Source organism: Spermophilus citellus, assembly GCF_964194105.1.
Source record: "Spermophilus citellus genome assembly, chromosome: 1".
NCBI classification, from domain to species: domain Eukaryota; kingdom Metazoa; phylum Chordata; class Mammalia; order Rodentia; family Sciuridae; genus Spermophilus; species Spermophilus citellus.
This window is the reverse complement of record NC_138182.1, coordinates 115,285,028-115,307,203: the sequence shown is the minus strand read 5'-3', so window position 1 is coordinate 115,307,203 and position 22,176 is coordinate 115,285,028. Positions and strand designations below refer to the sequence as shown.

General features: G+C 47.9%; 2 protein-coding genes across 2 annotated transcripts; both read right to left on the bottom strand.

Annotated features, from left to right (window-relative positions):
- Positions 1-205: 205 nt before the first annotated feature.
- OR14L1 (olfactory receptor family 14 subfamily L member 1) lies at positions 206-6,537 on the bottom strand (the record flags this gene model as incomplete). Its single annotated transcript, XM_081299920.1, has 2 exons — positions 206-1,182; positions 6,423-6,537. The coding sequence occupies 2 exons, from the start codon at positions 6,535-6,537 to the stop codon at positions 206-208; spliced, it is 1,092 nt and encodes a 363-aa protein (XP_081156046.1).
- Positions 6,538-10,147: 3,610 nt separating this feature from the next.
- On the bottom strand, positions 10,148-11,086 carry LOC308644841 (olfactory receptor 2G3-like; the record flags this gene model as incomplete). Its single annotated transcript, XM_081286532.1, has 1 exon — positions 10,148-11,086. The coding sequence occupies one exon, from the start codon at positions 11,084-11,086 to the stop codon at positions 10,148-10,150; it is 939 nt and encodes a 312-aa protein (XP_081142658.1).
- Positions 11,087-22,176: the final 11,090 nt, after the last annotated feature.

Here is a 22,176-nt window from a genome sequence, read left to right as displayed (position 1 = left end):
TAATTATGAAATCTTAGGAAAATAACACATAAAAAATGAATAAAGACCATAAGTACTAATATTTGGCACAGTCCAAGGTACCTTTAAGTGCCATCCAGGGTTCAACAAAATAAAATATGGAAAGTCTTGCTAGAATACAGCAGAATTTCATTTAAAAAAAAAAAAAACAAGAAAGAAAGAGCTCAGCGACCCCTGGGATTCCGGGTCAGGCACGCAGGGCAGGCCCTGGTGGAGCCCCCACGCCACACTGCCTTCTCAGCCTTCTCAGGGCTGCCTTCAATTCCTTGTTCCTCAGACTGTAGATTACAGGGTTCAGGGTGGGGGGCACCACGGTGTAGAACACAGGCAGCAGAAGGTCAGAGATGGAGGGTGAGCTGGAAACGGGCTTCACGTAGGCGATGCTGCCAGACACCAGGAAGAGGGTCACAACCACGAGGTGAGGGACACAGGTGGAAAATGTTTTCCACCTGCCCTCCTTGGACGGGATCCTCATGACGGTAGAAAAGATGTACCCGTAGGAGAGCGTAATGAGACCGAAGCACAAAATCACAAGGCTGGTAACGAAGACCATGACTCGGACCTCAGGGAGGATCGCTGTGGAGTCCAGGAGGCTGAGCAGCTGGGGAATGTCACAGAAGAAGTGATGGACTTGGCTGGACCCACAGAACGGCAAGGAGAAAGTGGCTACCATGTGCATGAGCCCAGAGATGCCACCACTCAGCCAGCACAGGGCCACCATCCTGACACAGGCACGCTGGCTCATGATGGCCTCGTAGTGCAAGGGCCAGCAGATGGCCACACAGCGGTCATAGGACATCACTGTTAGGAGGGCCGTCTCAGTGGACGCCAAGTTCATGAAGAAGAAGGCCTGCAGGGCGCACCCCCAGAAGGAGATGGAGGTGTCCTGGGTGAACGAACTGACGACAGACTTGGGGACTGTGACGGAGATAAAGCAGAAATCCAAGAAAGACAGGTGTCTTAAGAAGAAGTACATCGGGGTCTGCAGGCGGACGTCCACGGTGGTGACCGTGATGATCAGGAGGTTCCCCGAGAGAGCCGCCAGGTAAACTAGTAAGAACAGGACCGCATGTGTGGTCTGAACCGTCCAGGAGTCTGCGAACCCCACGAGGAGAAACACCACAGCCTCGCTGCTGTTCCCACCTGCGGCTGCTCGGCTTCCTCCTAGGATAGAAGAGTGGGTTACAGCTCTGTCTACGTGGCTGCCTGCAATGACGTCCCTGAAGCAGCCAGGCAGGTGACTGCTGCATGACAGATCACACACATGCACAGGTGGAAACTATCTTGCTACCTGAAATCTCCACCACACAGCACAGCACTCGATACAAAGTACAACCTCAATAAATACAACGTAGGACCTCAGGGGCCTGGAGAGATGAAACTAACATAGAAAATGACACGGGATTTTAATAGGAATTGCATTAAATCTGTGTAGTACTTCAAGTCGTAGGGCCGTTTTGACAATATTGATTCTGCCTATCCAGGAGCATGGTAGATCTTTCCGTCTTCTGAGGTTTTCTTCAATTTCTTTCTTTAGTGTTCTGTAGTTTTCATTGTAGAGGTCTTTCACCTCTTTTGTTAGATTGATTCCCAATTTTTTTAGGCTATTGTGAATGGTGTAGTTTTCCTAATTTCTCTTTCAGTAGATTCATCGCTGATGAATAAGAATGCCTTTGATTGATGGGTGTTGATTTTATATCCTGCTACTTTGCTGAATTAATTTATTGGTTCTAGAAGTTTTCTGGTGTACTTTTTTGGATCTGCTAAATATAGAATCATGTCATTGGCTAATAGTGATAGTTTGAGTTCCTCTTTATCTATTTGTATCCCTCTAATTTCTGTCTTCTGTCTAAGCAGGCTAGAGTTTCAAGGATGATGTGGTATAGATATTTATGGAATATGACTCATCTTTAAAGAAGAATGAAATATGGCCTTTTCCAGTAAATGGATGGAGCTGGAGAATATCATGCTAAGTGAAATAAGTCAATCCCAAAAAAACCTAAGGCTAATGTTTTCTCTGATATGCAGATGCAAATTCATAATAAGGGCAGGGACACTAGGGAAGAATAAAGTTGCTCTAGCTTAGGTAGAGGGGAGTGAAGGGAGGGGAGGAATAGGAAGGTGGTAGAATGAAACAGACATTACTACCTTATGCACATATATGACTACACGACCAATGTGATTCCACAACACATACAATCAGAAGAATGAGAAATTATACCGCATTTATGTATGAAATGTCAAAGTGCGTGAATGCATTTTACTATCATATATCACTAATTAAAACACACTAAAAAATTATAAAGTCAAAACAAAAAAATAAAATTACAGGGGACCATGAAAAGAAAAGGATCTGACCACAAAGATAAGGCATAGTATCCACAGAAGAGAGAAGTACCCATAGGTGGGGAGAAATCAGCGGGGCTGCTTTCGTCTGAGGAGCAGACGTATTTGGAAGTGTGCATTTGTTGCTGTGGAGGGTGGGGGGTCTTCAGGGCTTCTCAGCTTTGGTGACAGTGGCGTGAGTGGGTTCCATGACCTGGAAGGCACCTGCCCCACAATGACTGAGAGCACCGCCCTCCTCGATGCCCCTCGCAGGGGCACACCACAGCTCCCGGGGCTCTGCGCCTCGTCAGAAGCAGCTGCTGAGCTCTGAAGGGGGCATGTTAGTGGAGGACGCAACCAAGCACAGCACCAGGGGGCATCTGCTCTGGTTGACAAGAGGGGACGAGGGACAGAGGTGGTGTCCTGGACACGCTGGCCTTGCTGTGTGCTGTTGGAGACAGGTGGGAGCTGCTCCTGGGTCAGGTCTTGATGGGTGTTTCACTGGTTTTCAGACTGGCATCTAGAAGACAGCGTGTGGAGACAGGAGGAGGATCAGGGTGTGCCCACATCAGGGTCTGCTGGGCCGCAGCTGGGATGGGCCTTCCCTCTCATGCCCTGGCCCTCAGCTCTCATCCGCCATCTGGGACCCAGCAGCAGAATCCTCAGCATCCGGCCGCACGGCTGAAGCACTGAGCAGTTTCGGTGACAATCCTCTCCAGCGTCTGGCTCCCACTGTATTTGTTGGGTTAGTCCAGTGAAACAGCGTCTGACCACATTCCCAGTCTCTGTGAGTGTGTCAAGCCACTCTCAATAGAACTTTGCCCGTAGCAGTTCATGATCAAGAATGTATGCACAACAAACTGACTCCCTGCAGAACTGCAGGAGTTCCAACACCTGTGTGTGCTTGTGAAAGCTCAGCTACTGTCAGCACCACAGCCGCTTAGGGCAGGTCCACAAGGACACCCAGAAGGAAACCCCAGGGGAGTGGGCCAGGGGTCTTTCCCTGGGAATCTTGTCTCTCCCCAAGTTCCAGCTCTCTCCACCTGCCCATGAGCCCAATGTTGGAGGGACACCGCAGTCAAGGGCACAGAGGAAGGCTCCTGTGAGCTGGAGGAGCAAGCTCACACTGGGCTCTGTCTTCACTGTGGCTTACTGCAGCCAGATGACTTCTACCTTCACTCAAATGGGCTTCAAAGGACTGTATCCAGACAGCGATCATGGGGACAGAGATGGAGGACCCAGGCATGGGCTCTGTCGAGCAGGATTGGGCCAAGACACTGGGATTGCCTCATTGAAGAGGATGCTTAAGAATTCAGCCAATGTAAACACTTTCATCCATGCACAGAACACCCCTTCAACCTCACACACACACACACACATTCTCTCTCTCTCTCTCTCTCTCTCTCTCTCTCTCTCTCTCTCTCTCTCTCTCTCTCTCTCCATAACTGTTACTGCTGAATAGTTCAAACCCATAAGTAGAGACTCTAGACGACCATGGTCCTTTTGCCCCACACTTTCGGCAATTATACACCGCTCATGCCAAGAACTGAAATAACTATCATACAAATGAAAGAAATGAATATTTATTCTAAAATTCATGGTCCTCCATCTAGACAGCAGATAAGGAGATAATGTGAAAATCCAAAAGTGCAACCTACTGATAAAGAAGGAAAATAGCATTTCTATCATTTTCCTCACCAAGTCTGGGATCAGACTTACTGCATGGTGTGGACTGATTGCTAGTGAACTGAGTCATGGAGCAACTTCAGTTGTTCAAAATTCCAAACCTCTATTCCTTTGTCTGAGATGGAACCTCAGCTTCTATGAGTATCTCTTAGGCCAAATGGAGAAATGGCTTGATCTCACGGTGTGGTGTGCTGCAGCCCTGGTCAGAGCAAGATATCTTCGTCTTTCCCTGATCTAGAGGAACACACCTGGTGAGCACCATGCCTGGTGCTCACCTCACAATGCCCAGTTTATGGTCTTTGTAAAAAAAAAAAATGCTGGCCAATAAATGAGATCTAGTGAGAGAAATTTTGCATGACTCTGAGCTCTCTGGAGGTAAGTTTCCTTGCATTGAAAATATGTTCTTTGGGAGAAAGAAACCAAAGCACAACTTTGATTAATCCCAGTGGACAGCACTAGTGGGAAATACCTCCTTTATGTGGCAGAAGGTAGAAGACTGGAAATTGATTGTATAGTACTTCGCATGCACCCAGAGTTCAGTTACACGCAGCGTTTTTCTGAAGCAAGGGAAGCTTCAAAATCAGATGTGGACCACAGACATTAGCCCAAACATGGAGCCTGGGTCTAGATTTCTGTTCCTCTATTTTCTTCCTAAACTTCAACCCAATGGGTCTATTCCTATGTCCTTCCTCAGCCCTTCCTGTCTCAAGTCAAATAAGTGTATGGAGAGGATGAGTGTTAATCTTGTGTTTGCATCTTCTGTGAATTGATCTTAAAGGTGGACCTTGATGCTCTGGCCCATGCACCTGTCCTCACTCTGAGTGATGCCCTTTTGCACCCACATCAGAACTGAGGCCACTGGATGTCTGTTTGGGGTGCTGTTAAATATTGCCTCATTTAAAGTCAAGTTGATATTTATTTGTGTGTAGGCATTAGTTTTCTACTAGGAATGTTGATTCTTTGTGGAGGAAATGGGTGGAACATCGTTTTCCTGTTTGTAGTTTGGTATTTCTCTGCATGTAGTCTCTGATAAATATACATTATTAATTTTGTGGAGTGTTTCTAGCCTTCCTTACTTTTTAAAGCCGCTTATTTTATTTCCTCATTTGTTGAACTATTCTCTTTTAATTGCTAAGGTTGTGGATTAGGACTTTCCAACACTCATCCCTTTCCAGAAATATTAACCTGAACAGCCACTCATACCAAAACCCAATCACACCAGGCTGAGGAGCTGGGGGAGAGATGGTGGCTCCTGTGTGCAGCAGGAGAGGGAGGTCACAGCTTCCCTTGCCTGTGGCTCCTCTCCCACTCCACGAGGACCACGTGGAGATGGTCTCTGAACAGGAGAAGCTCTAGACCTTGCTTTAGACCCCAGTGCCAGGCCCATCCCAGGGAAACCTAGAGCCAGGCTCTTCCTCAGGGCCCAAGGTCCAGGCAACTCTGCAGCCTTGGTGTCCAGTCTCGCCCTACCACAGGCAGCCTCGGCAGGCCAGGCTGCAGACATGCCCAGCTCCAGGCTGCCCCATGTATGGACTGGCACCAGTAGCTCTAGGCCCTCTGCCAGGACCCCTGGACCAAGCCTTCCGGCTGACCCCACAACCAGAGGGTCCCTCCTGACACCTACCCCTGACCCACCTAAGTCCTGAGCCTGTTCCACCACCAGGTCAGCCCATGACTCCAGGCTACCCAGCCATCCAGTGCAGACCAGACCCGGTAGTCCAGGCTTCAGGTCCAGCCCAGTGGGAGAGCAGCCCAAGATGGCTCCAGGTCCTGACTGTGCACACGCCTCATGGTCAACCTGGTACCTAGAGATCTAGTAGCCAGGCCTAGCCAGTGACGGGCCAGCCTTCCCTGCCCCCAACCTCAACCAAAGTGAATCCATGATCCTACTCCTGCCCCAAAGTGTCACCATGGACCCACAATCCAGGCCGGACTCCATGCTGTGGGGAGCCAGGTTGTCCCACAGAAGCCAGCCTCTGAGGTGGGGCCCACCCAGTGGTTTGTTGTGGTCCCATGGACACTAGCTCTAGGCCCACCCAGTGCCAGACTGTCCACCATGGCACCATGTTCTAACAGAACCAGGGCTCAGGGCTGTTACAGAAGACCTATCTGGGCAGAGCCCAGCACCAAGCCAGAGGCCGTGGTGCAGTCTCCAGGCCAGTCCCAAAGACCATGAAGCCAATACGTCAGCCACACACAGCCTCCAGACTGTCCTCCACGGACAGAAGCTCGAAGCCAGCTCTGGACCCAGGGGTCAAGCCCACCCCAGCAGAGCCAAGCCTCAGGCCTCCCTCCCCACAGGAGCCAGGTGCAGAATAGTTGTCCATTTTAAACTTGAGGAATATCAGCATGTGGCCTCGAGTGTGAGGGCCACTCTGTCCCCCCCACAGTGCCTCGTGTACACTGGCTGTGACGTAATGTGAAGTCCTGTGTGATGGCCCCTTCTGCTCCCTCCTTGTTGAAGATGCGCTGGCCATTCAGGGTCTGTGGCCGTTGCTCTGCAGGCATGGTCGGCCCTGTCAGCAGTGTCCCTGGAAGCGGGTCTCTGTGTACTTGCAGAGCGATATGCCTTGTTTTGCTCTGGGAAGTGGTTTCTCCTCACTCAGGGACACACTTAATAAACCTATCTTTAAAATAGGTCACACACATAATTTAATGCCAATTTTGGAGAAGATCATTAACTTTCCCAGAAAGGCCACTGCTTTGTCTGAAACAAAACAAACTGTGGTGTCTCACTTCACACGGCAAAGCCAACACTGCAGGAGCCCATGTGCCAATTATCCAGCTGATGAAATCTGTCTTCTAGTATCGCCACATTGTCCCCCTCGCCCTGTTCTTCTCCAGCTACTACAAGACACGAATGCATACCTACCAACAACACACGCACGTGCAAAGCACTTGCTGCTGTCTGCACAGACCCGTGGGCCACAGGTGGAGAGCAGGCTGTGGGTTCACAGGTGCAACCCAGTCTCACTCGGACTTCTCTACCCCACAGCTTGAGCTGCATCTCCTTAGACCTGACTCCCCTACTCTCCTTGAGTCGTGAGAGTTATAAGAAAAGACCAGGGTGCTGTGTGAGCAGAAAGGTGGTGGAGTAAGAAGCTCTATGCCCCACAGACATACCCCGTGTACCACGACACATGGCCACACACCTCAGGAGACCTGCAGAGCCCCAGACACCCAGCAGTGACGCCAGGGAGTGAAAGGGAGAGCAGTCCACCTCATCAGGGTCTGCCTCTACCCAGGCCAGCAGAGCTGAGAGGCCCTGAGGAGGAGGAGAGAGGTATGCAGGTCATGCCTGCCTGTCCCAGTACCACAGGGCTGTTCCCGTATCACCTCCCCAGCTCTGAAGGAAGTGGAGCAATGTGGGTGCTGGGGCAGATGAGAGGAAAGAAATGGCCCGGGCAGCTCTCAGTTGCTGGCAGGCTGTGTGGATTGAGTACTGCCCGGTGGAGGGCAGGGCTGAGGGCCGTGTGCACAGCTGTGGGACTGGGAGAAGCAGCGCAGCCCGACACTTCCCCCTGGGGGCTTGCACGAGGCCTCCGGGTCTTTCCCTGCCTTCTGGAAAGAGTGGACAGTTCAGGATGGCCCCCGCACTCTGCCAGGCTGGCAGACAGAGCACGGCCCCGAGACGTCTGCCACAGGAGGGAAGGGGAGGCACGGAGCCCGCGGTGGTGTCCCAGTGGTCAGCACAGCACTGCAGGGAAAGGGGCTGGAGGTGACACTAGCCCACTCAGCCCTGGGAGACGCCAGCCTGAGCGTCCTCACACGGGGGACAAGAGTGTGACACGCTCCTACCTGGAAAAGGCCCGGAGCTGCCGGGGTCTCTCGGTGGCAGAACTGTGAGGTCTGACCCCACTGAAGCCAGACCTACGTCCTAAGAGAGGGTCTGGCACAAAGCTGCAAAGGGCATGGGACATCAGGGCTCCCGAGCACATCTCCAGTCACTGACACTATGGAGAGAGACCTGTGAATCAAGCCACCATTCCAAAGAAGTGTCTCAGGGGCCCCGAGAGCAGACACCAAGAACGAAGCAATAACACATCAGCACAAGGACAATGTCAACAGAGAGGAGCCATAAAACAAGAAACAGGACATCTGTGGCTGAAGAACACAACGACTGAGTGGAAGAACTCCATGGAGAGCTTCTATCGCAAACCCAGTCAAGCAGAAGACGTATAGAAACAGAAGGTGGCAAACATCAGCAAAGAGAGAGATTGACCCCTGCAGGGTTGGTGGGAGTGCGCACGGCTGAGCCACAGGGAGTGACCACAGGTGCAGCCACCAGCCATCGGAACACCCAGAAAAGAACCTTCAATGCGGGCCCTGCAGGTCATGCCCCGAAGAACAGGGAAGTACCCCACTGGCCACGGCGTGGGGACCTGGTGACGGTGTGTGAAGTGACCTGTCAGGCTGAGCCAAGATACACACCAGCTCCTGTCACAATCTAGGCATCTGCAGAGCCTTAGAAAGTCGGACCCACAAAGATGAGACCAGAACGAGGTGCGGGGTCTGTGCCTCACAGATGTGGCCCCAGGCAGACAGGAGGACCCAGGCCAGGAGATCAGTTGCACAGGGCCACCATTGTGCCCGAGAGCAGTTTATCTTACACTTGAAAACTGCTAAGAATGTAATCTTACACGGCCTCAGCACAAAACAGCAAAACACATGTTAGACAGTGTGGGTTTTATTCTTTTATTTTTTTAAATATTTATTTTTTTTTAGTTTTAGGTGGACACAATATCTTTATCTTACTTTTTGTTGGTGCTGAGGATTGAACCCAGGCCTCATGCATGCTAGGCCAGTGCTCTACCACTGGGCCTTAACCCCAGCCTCAGCGTGTGTTTTAATTACATGGACTTCGCCTTTTCACAAAATGTAGCTATATCAAAACAGCACACTGTGTACACAGTTGTGTGACATGTGTCAATTAAAATACGAAAAGAAGGGAGGGAGAAAGAGAAGGTATATCCACCTAATGGACTATCATTCTGGCTTTTAGTAAAGAGGACTCTGCCACTTAGGGGGAGGCAGATGCCCCTGAAAGGCTCTGCAGAGAGCTGGTGCAGGATTCCACTCCCAAGAGGTATCGGAAGTCGTCCAGATGCACAAGTGCAGCTTAGAATGGCGGCTTCCAGGGTGTGGCTGGAGGAGGAGAAAACAGGGAACTCTCTTCTATGGATGCAAAGTCTCAGTCTTGCATGCTGAGGGAGCTCACAAGGAGCACAATACTACCCTGTACACTTAACAAGGTGTTGAGAGGGAGCCAGGCACTGTGGCCACACCTGTGATCCCAGCAATGCAATCCTAGCAACTCCAGAGGCTGAAGCAGGAGGATCCAAGCTTGAGGCCAGCCTCAGCAACTTCCTGAGACCCTGTCTCCAAAGATGAAAAGGACTGGAGATGTAGCTCAGGGGTAGAGCACCCCTGGGTCCAGTTCCCAGGACCAAAAATGTTGAAAGGGTAGATCTCACATTGGGTTCTTACAACAAAAGGGAGGCACAAGCAAACTTCTAGAGGTGGTGGACACATTGAATACCGTGACTGTGGTGACCTTCTCAGGGTGTCTGCTTAGGAGACAACTCATTCAGTTGTACACGTTAGATATTTACACTTTCTGCATATCAGTCACTATTCAATAAAGCTGCTTTTCACAAACGGAAATGCTGTCGTTTGAGCTCTCCTTAGTCTTATTGATTTAATCATGAGATGGTCAGAACAGCGGTATTAGATCACCTTTTCTTTCAAAATACTTGTATCTACCATGTGTGCAGGGACCTTCAGACCAGGAAGGAGATGCACCAGGTCATGAAAAATCATCTGACACGTTTTGTTCCTCTGACCCTTCCGAGAATCTTGACATGCGTCTGAGATAAGAAAGAACTGACGGAGAGGAAGGGCTGAACAATACCCACTGATCTGCAGATCAGGGGTGAGTAGGGACCTCAAGCACGCTCCCTTTCCCTCGGCTCAGCTCTTGGCCCAGCAAATACGTGACCGCTCAGTCCTTGTGAACCCTCATGAGGACAGAGGCAGGGGCAGGTCTGTGGGCGTGGAGTGTGGGGCTTGAGCTTGGCTGGCAGAGGCTGGTGTGGGTCCCCACGCAGCTCCTGCCACATCATGTCCGCAGGGGACACAGTTTTCCTGAGAGGAGCTTCCTCAGCGCCCCCTTCACATCCTTATTCCGTAAGGTGTAGATAAGGGGGTTCAGGGTGGGCGTCACCATGGTATAGAAGAGGGAGATGAACTTGCCCTGGTCCTGGGCATAACTGTCACTGGGCTGCAGGTACATGTAGATGATGGTCCCATAGAAAATGACCACCACCATGAGGTGGGAGGAGCAGGTGCTGAAGGCTTTGTACCTGGCCTCCAAAGACCTGATCCTCAGCACCGCTCGAGTGATGAAGCCGTAGGAAATGAGGATGAGCACGGGTGGGATCACGAGGAACAGGATGCTCACGAGAAAGAGCACCAGCTCGTTCACAGTGGTGTCCACGCAGGCCAGTTTGAGAAGTGCAGGCACCTCACAGATGAAGTGGTCCAGCCTGTGGTTGCCGCAGAGCGGCAGCTGCAGGGTGAAGGTGGCATGGATCAGGGAGTTAGCCAGCCCGCTGAGCCAGGAGGCGGAGGCCAGCTGCTGGCACACCCGCGGGCTCATGATGACCACATAGTGCAGGGGTCTGCAGACAGCTTCATAGTGATCCAGCGCCATGACAGCCAGGAGGATGCACTCGGTGGAGCCCAGAGACACGTATAGCTGCACCACGCAGCCACCATAGGTGATGGTCTTCGCCGGTCCTCGCAGGTTCACCAAGGTCTGGGGCGCCAGGCTGGTGGTGAAGCAGACGTCCAGCAAGGAGAGGTTGCTGAGGAAGAAGTACATGGGCGTGTGGAGAGCGGGGTCCAGGTACGAGACAGCCATGATGGCGAAGTTTCCCAGCAGGGTCAGGAGGTAGAAGAACAGGACAAACAAGAAGAGCACAGCCTCCAGGCGGAGGTGGGCCGAAAAGCCCAGCAGAATGAACCCCATGGGGGAGCTCCCATTGGCCCAGTCCATGACTCCCAGGGAGCTACCCCTGCAGAGGGAAGGAGGAGACCCAAGAGGGTGGGCCTAGGCCCTGTGAGAGCCCAAGGGGTCAGCAGACCCAGCCCTCTGTGCTGCTGGCCCTGGAGGCCAATGGCTTCTCCCTCCAGCCCACTGACTGTCCGCGGGAAACCTCAGCCACCTTCAGCTCTGGATCTGGTGATTGATGACCAGAGACGGAGTGGGTGTTTGCCTGCGTGTAAAGACTGTGCAGTGACTGTCACGAAAACAGGCTTTCCTCAGATGAAGGGGTGACGGGCCTCTGCGCTGTGCCAGCCACTGGCGAAAATCTTCACCAAAAACCTGATCACAGGCACAGGTGGGGGTTGGGACGTGTGCCCCTTCTTGGCCGCCCCCACACGTGCTCATACTCCGTCTGTGTCCTTCTCTTCACAGTCCAGGAGACAAAACCAGATTGAACACTTACATAACTGAAATGCCAAAGATGAAGATCATTGTTAAAAATATACTTTATTTATTTAGGTATTATTTAGAAAATTTGGCTAAAAGTCTTCAAAGGAAAGGTCAAAAAAGGAGAAATACTGAAGAATAATATATATGTTACTAGTAAAGAGTTAAAATGCATTGTATCATTCTTATAAAATTCACTTAAAAGAATACTTACACAAATCTATTAAAAGTCCTTAACTTGAACCTGGAGAAAAATACCAATTAATTTTTTTTTGAGAGAGAGAGACAGAATTTTTAAATATTTATTTATTTTTTTTTTTTTTTAGTTTTTTCATTGGACATAATATCCTTATTTTTATTTTCATGTGGTGCTGAGGATCGAACCCAGCGCCCTGCACATGCCAGGCGAGCACTCTACCGTTTGAGCCACATCCCAAGCCCCACCAATTAAATTTTAAGGAAATGCAAAAAGTATATGAGAGAGGCCAAGGAGCCCGAGGTCATGAGTGAGAGTTGGACAGGGGTGCAGAAGCCCCCTTTGTGAAAGGTTCACAAAGACCTATGCCTGGTAGAAAGCAGGCAGAGTCTGCCTGACGGCCACTGAGCCAAGGGGCACCTCCAGCTCCCACCTCCACGCTGGCCTGAGATTCTCCAGGGCCCAAGGCTTCCTTCTCGGATGGCCACTGACACAAAGACACCAGGAAGGGCTGACTGCAGAACCGTGTGGTGGTCCTCATGAGGTATCAGGCGCAGGGTGGGCACAGACTGAGAACCACCTGAACACACTCTTCCCTGATGGGGACCGTGGAGTGAAAAATGCCCAAATAAATCTAAGCTGGTTTCCAATGGAGAGGGGGATAAACCAATGGCACAGGACGAGTCTGCATTTTGTTTTCAGATGAGAAAAGGAGGGAGATGTTAAATAACAGAACACAATTATCATTCTGAAAAATTGTCTGACTGGCCACCACTCCCAATTCAAATTCATGTCACAACCCGTCAGCCCGTGTTGCCCGCTGCGTACCCACACCCGGAGCTCAGCGCAGGTTCTGAGGAAGGGATGCGCACGGGTGCAGATTTGCTCCATGCATGGGAAGCAGAAGCAAGGACGTCCACCAACACTGCTCACACAAACCCGTGAGAGGCCTGCGGAGAACCGGGCTTTGGACCCATCTGGAAGAGAACCTTCTGCTCGTGCAGAAGGACGAGGGAGAAAAAAAAAGATCGCCAAGAGACTGCAAAGGACCTGGTTCAAGAACCTGGACACACTAGTGGCTGTGCCAAGGCTGGTGTAGAGCCTGGCACTGCACAGACGGAGGAAAGAGATGCAGCTAGTAACACACTCCTGTGAGCTGAAGAACCTTGTTCTCCATGGTGGAGTGGCCCCTTCTTCAGGGTGGAGTGGCCCCTTCGCGTTCTTGCACCTCTGGGAAGCCCCCCACCCTGCAGCCCCCCACCCTGGTTGCCCTCCACATGGCCACACCTTCTCTAACCTGCTGCCTGTGACACCCACGGGGAGAGTGACTGCAAGATCCTGGATCTCAGGAGACAAGGTCCTCCTGGCTCTGGCCCTAGCCTCCCCTGTCCCGGCTCCCCAACCTCATAAGATATGTTTTGTGTCTCTTGTACCCTTAAATTATGTCTACCCCAAATCAGACGCCACTGAGCTCATGAAAACCTGCAAACACTGTAGGATGCCTGGAAAGGGAGGGTCATATGTACCAAGACTTGATGGATGTCAAGTGCGCGCTAAGGGATCAGCATGCTGCAAAAGGCTGGCTGCACTTTTCCAGTGTCCTGGGTCACACAGTCACTGGGCCGTTCTGGACAGGAAAACAGGAAGTGGGCAACCTCAGGAATGGCTGGGTGGGGAGGTGCCAGAGAAGCCAGAGAGAGCAACAGGGACCCAAATGAAACTGCAGCAAAGCCTTTATTCACTTGCTGTGGGGCCATGAGGAAGCTCTGAGAGGTAGCAGGAGCCTCCCCTCCCACCCTCCTCCTAGGGAGCACAGTGTATGCCAGGTGTGAAGAGGAGCTGCCCCTGGGGGGACTCAGGAGGGGAAGAGGGGCTGGGCTTGCACAGGTGCTGACCACCGACTCAAAGACGGGCAGCTGTCCTTGAGATTCCCTTGCTGCATCTACAAGGCGGCCTCGAGAAAGACACAAGGAACACCTGTGCCCGAAGCATCAGGTGACAGGAATGCTCAGGACAGAGCTGGCAAGACAGGGACACGCATGACCAGCCAGGGACACCAAGTCCCCCCGTGACCCTTCAGTCTCAAGGCACTGCTGTGCTGCTGGCCAGGCATGGGAGAGCAGCTCTCCAGGGCCTGCCCACCACACCCTAGAGGTTGCCTGTGCCCAGAACCTCATGTGGGGTTTCGTCCACAAGCTGGCTCCACACCCTGCACCATGACACCAGCCCAGGGCAGCCTCCGGCCACCACAGGCAGAGAGCTGTGCCATGGGCTGAAGGGGTACTCAAAGCCTCTCCTAAGGGGCAGAACCGAGGTTCCTGGCCTGGCACACTTCCCAGATGCACCGTTCCTCCAGGATGACTCTGCCAACCAGAGGAAAGAGCAACGGTTACTGTCCCCCGTGTCTGCTCAGGCATCGTAGGACCAGGTCAGATGATCACCCATTGGTGAAGTGCCTGGCCTCGTGTTCAAGCTAGGTGCCCTGGACATGCAGACTTCAGTTCTTGCTGAACCTCAAGTCTGAGAAAATACAAGTGCTTCCCTGGAAGGACCCCGGAAAGGGAGACCAGAACCACAAGTCAGAAAGACCTGTCCTCCGCGACACCTCTGGTTTTCACCCAGCAGCATCTAGCCCCAAATCCATTTTATTCTTTTACTTAAACTTTTTCAAGTGTATTTAAAATTTTAAGTTATTATTTTAGAATACTTTTAGGTTAACAGCAAAATTGAGGAAAACGCAGAATTTTGACCATTTAAAAAAAAACTGAAATGTAATAAACATTTACATTTTAATGAGGAGAGGGAGATCTCTCCTCCTTCTGTTTGTAATTTTACAGCAAAGATACCTTCCAACCAGCAGCACTTATTGTGCCTGCTCATGAAGACCGGATGTTCTGTGTAGGAGACACTCGGCTTATGATGCAGCCCAGGTCCCCCCTTGTCATGGATCTGCCACAGCCAGTGTGCCCCGTGACCACCTGAGAAACAGTGTCCCAAACAGCCCTTGGTTATTAACAAAAGGCTGATTGTAACACCTTTTCCCACATCAAGTCCTGTTCCTCTTGACTCACCTTTTGTCTCCTGGCCCATGAGAAGATGCCCTGACTCTCACCCCAATGCTGCTGCCTTTTCCCCTTAAGTCGGACCATTTCTTGTTCGCACCGTGAACTCTCCTGACTAGTTGCTGTGGTCTGTCTGCTCTGTGCAGCAAGTGGCAGAGGCTGGAGGGGTGGGAGGCTCCAGTCTTGCTGCTATCCACAGGGACTCACAGTCCCATCATTTAAAACTCTGTCATTTTGATTGACAGATGCCACTCCCCTGCTTGAGCCAGCAGCTCCCAATTTCAAAGGCCTGCAGAGCTTCCCTCCTGGAGGAAGAAGCCAGGGTAATCCATTCCTCCACAGCAGTTCCACAGGGCTGGAGCTTCAGGGTTAGACTGCTCCCCTGGGGTGCTGAGCCGAGGGTCTAGCTACTTGTCTGCCTGTGCACCTGTATGTCTAGTGCCTCTCAATCTATCCTTCTAGTCATCATGGCCATCATTAATCCGTGGTGTTCTTATTTTAATTCTTGAGGGTTAGTGTCATACTAAGCAATTGCATGACACTGGCTTGCATTTATGAGAAATTACAAGATACAATTCTGAATCCCAGACAGTTCTCCTGGCCCAGGCAACATCACCATCACCCCTAGTGACAGAAGCAGCTGACTGGGATGGGAACTGTGAGGTTCGTGGACTCCGTGACCCCAGCAAGACCCTGGACACCCGGGCTGCACAGACTGCCAGCCTACTCACTATAAAGGGCAAGTTCACTGTCTCAGAGTTTCTCCTGTCCTCAGAAAGCAAGCCTTGGGGTCCATGTCCAAATAATTCCCAGACCACGGGTCACTGACTTCAAATCAAGGTCTGTTGAGACACGTTTCCAGGACCCAATCCTGGAAAAGCCACCTCAGCAAGACAGGGACTCCTGGGTGGGAAACAGAAGCCTCATCAAAGGGCCCTGGCTTGTTCCTGGTGCTGCATCTTCTGGGGAAAGCCACGTCCCGCGGGCAATTAGCTGAGGAGCTGACTAACCTCTGGGGGCGGTCCAGGAAGAAGAGGTTGCATCTCCCCAGTGTGAGGGGCCTTCCTCCTTGAGCATCACTCTGGGACCTTCTGCTTGATCAGGGAAGCAGCAGTCAACAGGCTTGTCCAACACTTAACAAAACCACAGTAAAAAAATAAATAAATAAAAATAACCCACTGTTATTTTTATAATGATTATAGCTGGGAGTGATGGTGCATACCTGTCACCCCAGAGGCTTGGGAGGCTGAGGCAGGAGGATCCCAAATGCAAAGTCAGCCTCAGCAAGTTAGCAAGGCCCTGTCTCTAAATAAAATATAAAAGGGCTGGGAATGTTGCTCAGTGGTTAAACACCCTGAGTCCAATCCCTGGTATCCTCCCCTACACACACACACACACACACACAAAATCCACTTCTGCTAAGCCCTTCCCCCTTATGGCAGAGGATTCTCTCAACCCATTTAAAGCTCATTTTTCCACCTGTGCTCTTGGTTCCCTGCACCAAATAACTTGCTTCATGAGCATCTCTCCATCAGTACAAAGTAGCCTCACAATAAATTACCAGGAAAAGCACTGTCTCTCTTATAATCTCGTCTTTACCTGTGGAACCATCAAGCCCCACCCAGTTTCCTCACCTCTGATCCTGCTTCCTCTCTTGTGATTGGACACAGCTGCTGATCACATTCCTTTGTGCAGCCCCCTCAGGTGGACCAGATCCATGGGTCCACATAGAGTCTGCACCTGCTGATGGGCCTCCAAGAGACTTTGTTCAAACTCACATTATCCTGAAGGAGCAGAGACCACCGGCAACCCAGTCATGCCGCTAGAGATGCGGGTCTCCCATCAGGCTTGATGGAAGAGCTGGGGGAAGGCCCAGAACCTACCTTCTGAGTGTGACGTTCTTCACGCAATGTAGCACCATCACTTAGGGCATTCATCAACATGTTGAAACTGAGTCTGTTTACAAATATCTCAACATCTCTGTCTTCAGTACCTTGACTCTCTCAGAGCCTTCTATTGCTTAAATATTCTCTAAACTCTCTTCTCTGAACATACCGCTTCCTTCAAATTTCAATATTTTCCTATATGAAATATACCAGTGTAGCTTGTAGTATGATTATTTGGGAGGAAAAACATCATTAAACACCTTTTTAAAGTTACTTCCCCTGGACTTTGGTACCTTGAATTAAGTGTGTCTTGTTATATTAGTGTATATTGGGTAATTAGGGTATATTGTTATATTAATAAGTGTGCCTTGTTATATTGATGAGTGTTCCTTGTTATATTAGTGTGTGTTGTTACACTAACATGTGTTGTTATCTTGGTTTGTGCTGCTGTACTAGTGAGTGTGAGTATACTAGTGAGTGTGGGTGTACTAGTGAGTATGGATGTACTAGGGAGTCTCTGCTTGTTCTCACTAGCATTCCTCACCATCCCCACGTGCTCAGTGAGCTCCTGAGGCTGAGGCTCAGCTGAGAAAGATGACTGTCTCAAGTGAGTGACAGGCCCACACCTTGCAAAAACTGATCTTGGGTTGGGTTCCTAGCAGCTCTGTCCTCAGGTCTAGTGGCCTGGGTCTGCTTCCCAACCGTGCAACCTCTGGAATGCACATTCTCCTCGCCTTTCAGCTGGTGATGATGCTCTGTGGAGTAGAGGACACTGCAAACACAATCATGCTCCAGGAAACACAAGGCCACCCATTCCTCCCAGACCACGATACCTAACAAAAACCAATGCCTTGGTCATTACAGAAATGGAAAAACTCAGATAACTCCAACCAGAGAGAGCACTGAGGTTTAATTTAAGGTTTTACTCAACTGAGGGAGAGGTAAACCACTCTTAATCACCCTAGAGAGTATGATATGGGTATGTGGTGGTCTCGTGGCAGATGTGGTCAGCATTAGCAAACAGTCAGCTGGAGGGCTGTCAGTGGAAGGCAACTACTTGGCAACTGTTGAAACCAGCAGCTGAATTGATTTCTCTGAGCCCCCACCCCAGCTCATTCCTCTTTCTTCTGTGTGTGCGTGTGCACGGGGATGTGGGGTGGGGTGGGGTGAGGTGGGGGTTGGTCTTGGATCTGGTTTTTATTCTTTGCTTCACCATCCTTTAGGCACTCTGGACACCATCAAGCTCCAAAACCATCTTTAGGAAGTGGAGTATTTTCTCTACCTTCTTAAATTTCTTTTTCCTACAATCATTTACATTTTAACCTTTGGCTCCAAGTGGATGCAAAGTGTGCTTCCTGTTGGTGGAGGGAAGTCATTACAGAGATGTTTTATTACCACATGAGCACATCATATCTGAGTTATGAAATAACATGACAGTCCACATTGATGGTAGGTATTGATATATTTTCATAAAAATATGCAAAGCCTAAACTGGTGATAGACAGCTTACATCATTGACTAGGTATTAATTCAATGAAGATATGATTACATCAGAGTAGAAATGTTTAATCCCATAACACATTGCAGTAAGACTTGAAGGCAGGAACAAAAAGCAAGGTAATTAGGAGTGCCAAAATTTCAATCAGTGATCTTTAGAATTCATCAATTTTCAAACCCCTGAGCATCACAATGCAAGAATATTCAGGTTTAAAACTATTATTAAACAAGATAAAATGAATTAAGAAAGTTAATTTAGCAAAATACAAGAAAATAAAATAGTAAACTATTGTTTTAAATAAACAGAAGTCTCTAAATTAAACATCAGCAAAAAAAAGAGTCTAATAGCACATCAGAGATAAATATATAAAATTAAAAGTGTGGTAGATTTTAGAAACATTTTAATAGAATTCACTTCATAAAGAGGTTTCTACACAAGGCAGCAAATTAAGATGTTGTAACTCCAAGCAATTTGTACTTTGGTTATAAAATTTGGAAACATACATTCTGCAAGACTCCCTGGTTTGTTTTTTAATTCCAGTGGAGAACATTTGCAGTCTTTCATTTTTTGTTTTTTTTTTTTTAATTTTTTTATTGGTTGTTCACAACATTACAAAGCTCTTGACATATCATATTTCAAACATTAGATTGAAGTGGGTTATGAACTCCCAATTTTACCCCAAATGCAGATTGCAGAATCACGTTGGTTACACATCCACAATTTTACATAATGCCCTATTAGTAATTGTTGTATTCTGCTACCTTTCCTATCCCCTACTATCCCCCCACCCCTTCCCTCACATCTTCTCTCTCGACCCCATCTACTGTAATTCATTTCTCTCCTTGTTTATTTTCCCATTCCCCTCACAATCTCTTATATGTAATTTTGTATAGCAATGAGGGTCTCCCTTCATTTCCATGCAATTTCCCTTTTCTCTCCCTTTCCCTCCCATCTCATATCTCTGCTTAATGTTAATATTTTCTTCCTGCTCTTCCTCCCTGCTCTGTTCATAGTTGCTCCCATTATATCAAAGAAGACATTTGGTATTTGTTTTTTAGGGATTGGCTAGCTTCACTAAGCATAATCTGCTCTAGTGCCATCCATTTCCCTTAAAATTCCATGATTTTGTCATTTTTTAGTGCTGCATAATATTCCATGGTGTATAAATGCCACATTTTTTTTATACATTCATCTATTGAAGGGCATCTGGTTTGGTTCCACAATCTAGCTATTGTGAATTGTGCTGCTATGAACATCAATGTAGCAGTGTCCCTGTAGCACGCTCTTTTAAGGTCTTCAGGGAATAGTCCGAGAAGGGCAATAGCAGGGTCAAATGGTGGCTCCATTCCCAGCTTTCCCAGGAATCTCCATACTGCTTTCCAAATTAGCCGCACCAATTTGCAGTCCCACCAACAATGTACAAGTGTACCCTTTTCTCCATATCCTCGCCAGCACTTGTTGTTGTTTGACTTCATAGTGGCTGCCAATCTTACTGGAGTGAGATGGTATCTTAGGGTGGTTTTGATTTGCATTTCTCTGACTGCTAGAGATGGAAAGCATTTTTTCATGTACTTGTTGATTGATTGTATATCCTCCTCTGAGAAGTGTCTGTTCAGGTCCTTGGCCCATTTGTAGATTGGGTTATTTGTTATCTTATTGTCTAATTTTTTGAGTTCTTTGTATACTCTGGATATTAGGGCTCTATCTGAAGTGTGAGGAGTAAAACTTTGTTCCCATGATGTAGGCTCCCTATTTACCTCTCTTATTGTTTCTCTTGCTGAGAAAAAACTTTTTAGTTTAAGTAAGTCCCATTTGTTGATTCTTGTTGTTAACTCTTGTGCTATGGGTGTCCTATTAAGGAATTTGGAGCCCGACCCCACAATATGTAGATCGGAGCCAACTTTTTCTTCTATCAGACGCAGAGTCTCTGATTTGATATCAAGCTTCTTGATCCATTTTGAGTTAACTTTTGTGCATGGCGAGAGAAAGGGATTCAGTTTCATTTTGTTGCATATGGATTTCCAGTTTTCCCAACACCATTTGTTGAAGATGCTATCCTTCCTCCATTGCATGCTATTAGCCCTTTATCAAATATAAGATAGTTGTAACTTTGTGGATTAGTCTCTGTGTCCTCTATTCTATACCATTGGTCCACCCGCCTGTTTTGGTACCAGTACCATGCTGTTTTTGTCACTATTGCTCTGTAATATAGTTTGAAATCTGGTATCACTATACCGCCTGATTCACACTTCCTGCTTAGAATTGCTTTTGCTATTCTGGGTCTTTTATTTTTCCATATGAATTTCATGATTGCTTTATCTATTTCTACAAGAAATGCCGTTGGGATTTTGATTGGAATTGCATTAAATCTATAGAGAACTTTTGGTAATATCGCCATTTTGATAATGTTAGTTCTGCCTATCCATGAACAGGGTATATTTTTCCATCTTCTAAGATCTTCTTCTACTTCTCTCTTTAGGGTTCTGTAGTTTTCATTGTATAAATCTTTCACCTCTTTTGTTAGGTTGATTCCCAAGTATTTTATTTTTTTTGGAGGATATTGTGAATGGAGTGTTTTTCCTCATTTCCATTTCAGAAGTTTTGTCACTGATATACAGAAATGTCTTTGATTTATGTGTGTTGATTTTATATCCTGCCACTTTGCTGAATTCATTTATTAGTTCTAGTAGTTTCTTTGTAGACCCTTTTGGGTATTCTAGGTATAGAATCATGTCGTCCGCAAATAGTGATAATTTAAGTTCTTCTTTTCCTATTTTTATGCCTTTAATTTCTTTTGTCTGTCTAATTGCTCTGGCTAGTATTTCAAGGACTAAATTAAATAGAAGTGGTGAGAGAGGGCATCCCTGTCTTGTTCCAGATTTTAGAGGGAATGCCTTCAACTTTTCTCCATTCAGAATGATGCTAGCCTGAGGCTTAGCATAGATAGCTTTTACAATGTCAAGGTAAGTTCCTGTTATCCCTAGTTTTTCTAATGTTTTGAACATAAAGGGATGCTGTACTTTGTCAAATGCTTTCTCTGCGTCTATCGAGATGATCATATGGTTCTTATCTTTAAGTCTATTGATGTGGTGAATAACATTTATTGATTTCCGTATATTGAACCATCCTTGCATCCCAGGGATGAATCCTACTTGATCATGGTGCACAATTTTTTTGATGTGTTTTTGTATTCGATTCGCCAGAATTTTATTGAGGATTTTTTGCATCTAGGTTCATTAGAGATATTGGTCTGTAGTTTTCTTTCTTTGAGGTGTCTTTGTCTGGTTTCGGAATCAGGGTGATGTTGGCCTCATAGAATGAATTTGGAAGAGCTCCCTCTTTTTCTATTTCCTGAAATAATTTGAATAGTATTGGTATTAATTCTTCTTTAAAGGTTTTGTAAAACTCTGCTGTATACCCATCCGGTCCTGGGCTTTTCTTGGTTGGTAGTCTTTTGATTGCTTCTTCAATTGCATCCATTGATATTGGTCTATTCAAATTGTGTGTATCCTCCTGACTCAGTCTGGGCAAATCATATGACTTAAGAAGTTTATCGATGTCTTCACTATCTTCTATTTTATTGGAATATAGGTTTTCAAAATAATTTCTAATTGTCTTCTGTATTTCTGTAGCATCTGTTGTGATATTGCCTTTTTCATCCCGTATGTTAGTAATTTGAGTTCTCTCTCTTCTTCTCTTCGTTAGCATGGCTAAAGGTCTGTCTATCTTATTTATTTTTTCGAAGAACCAACTTTTAGTTTTGTTAATTTTTTCAATAGTTTCTTTTGTTTCAATTTCATTGATTTCCACTCTGATTTTAATTATTTCTTGCCTTCTGCTACATTTGCTGTTGTTTTGCTCTTCCTTTTCTAGGGCTTTGAGATGAAGTGTGAGCTCATTTATTTGTTGGTTGTTCCTTTTTTTGAGGAATGACTTTCAGGCGATGAATTTCCCTCTTAAAACTGCTTTCATTGTGTCCCATAGATTCTGATATGTTGTGTCTGTATTTT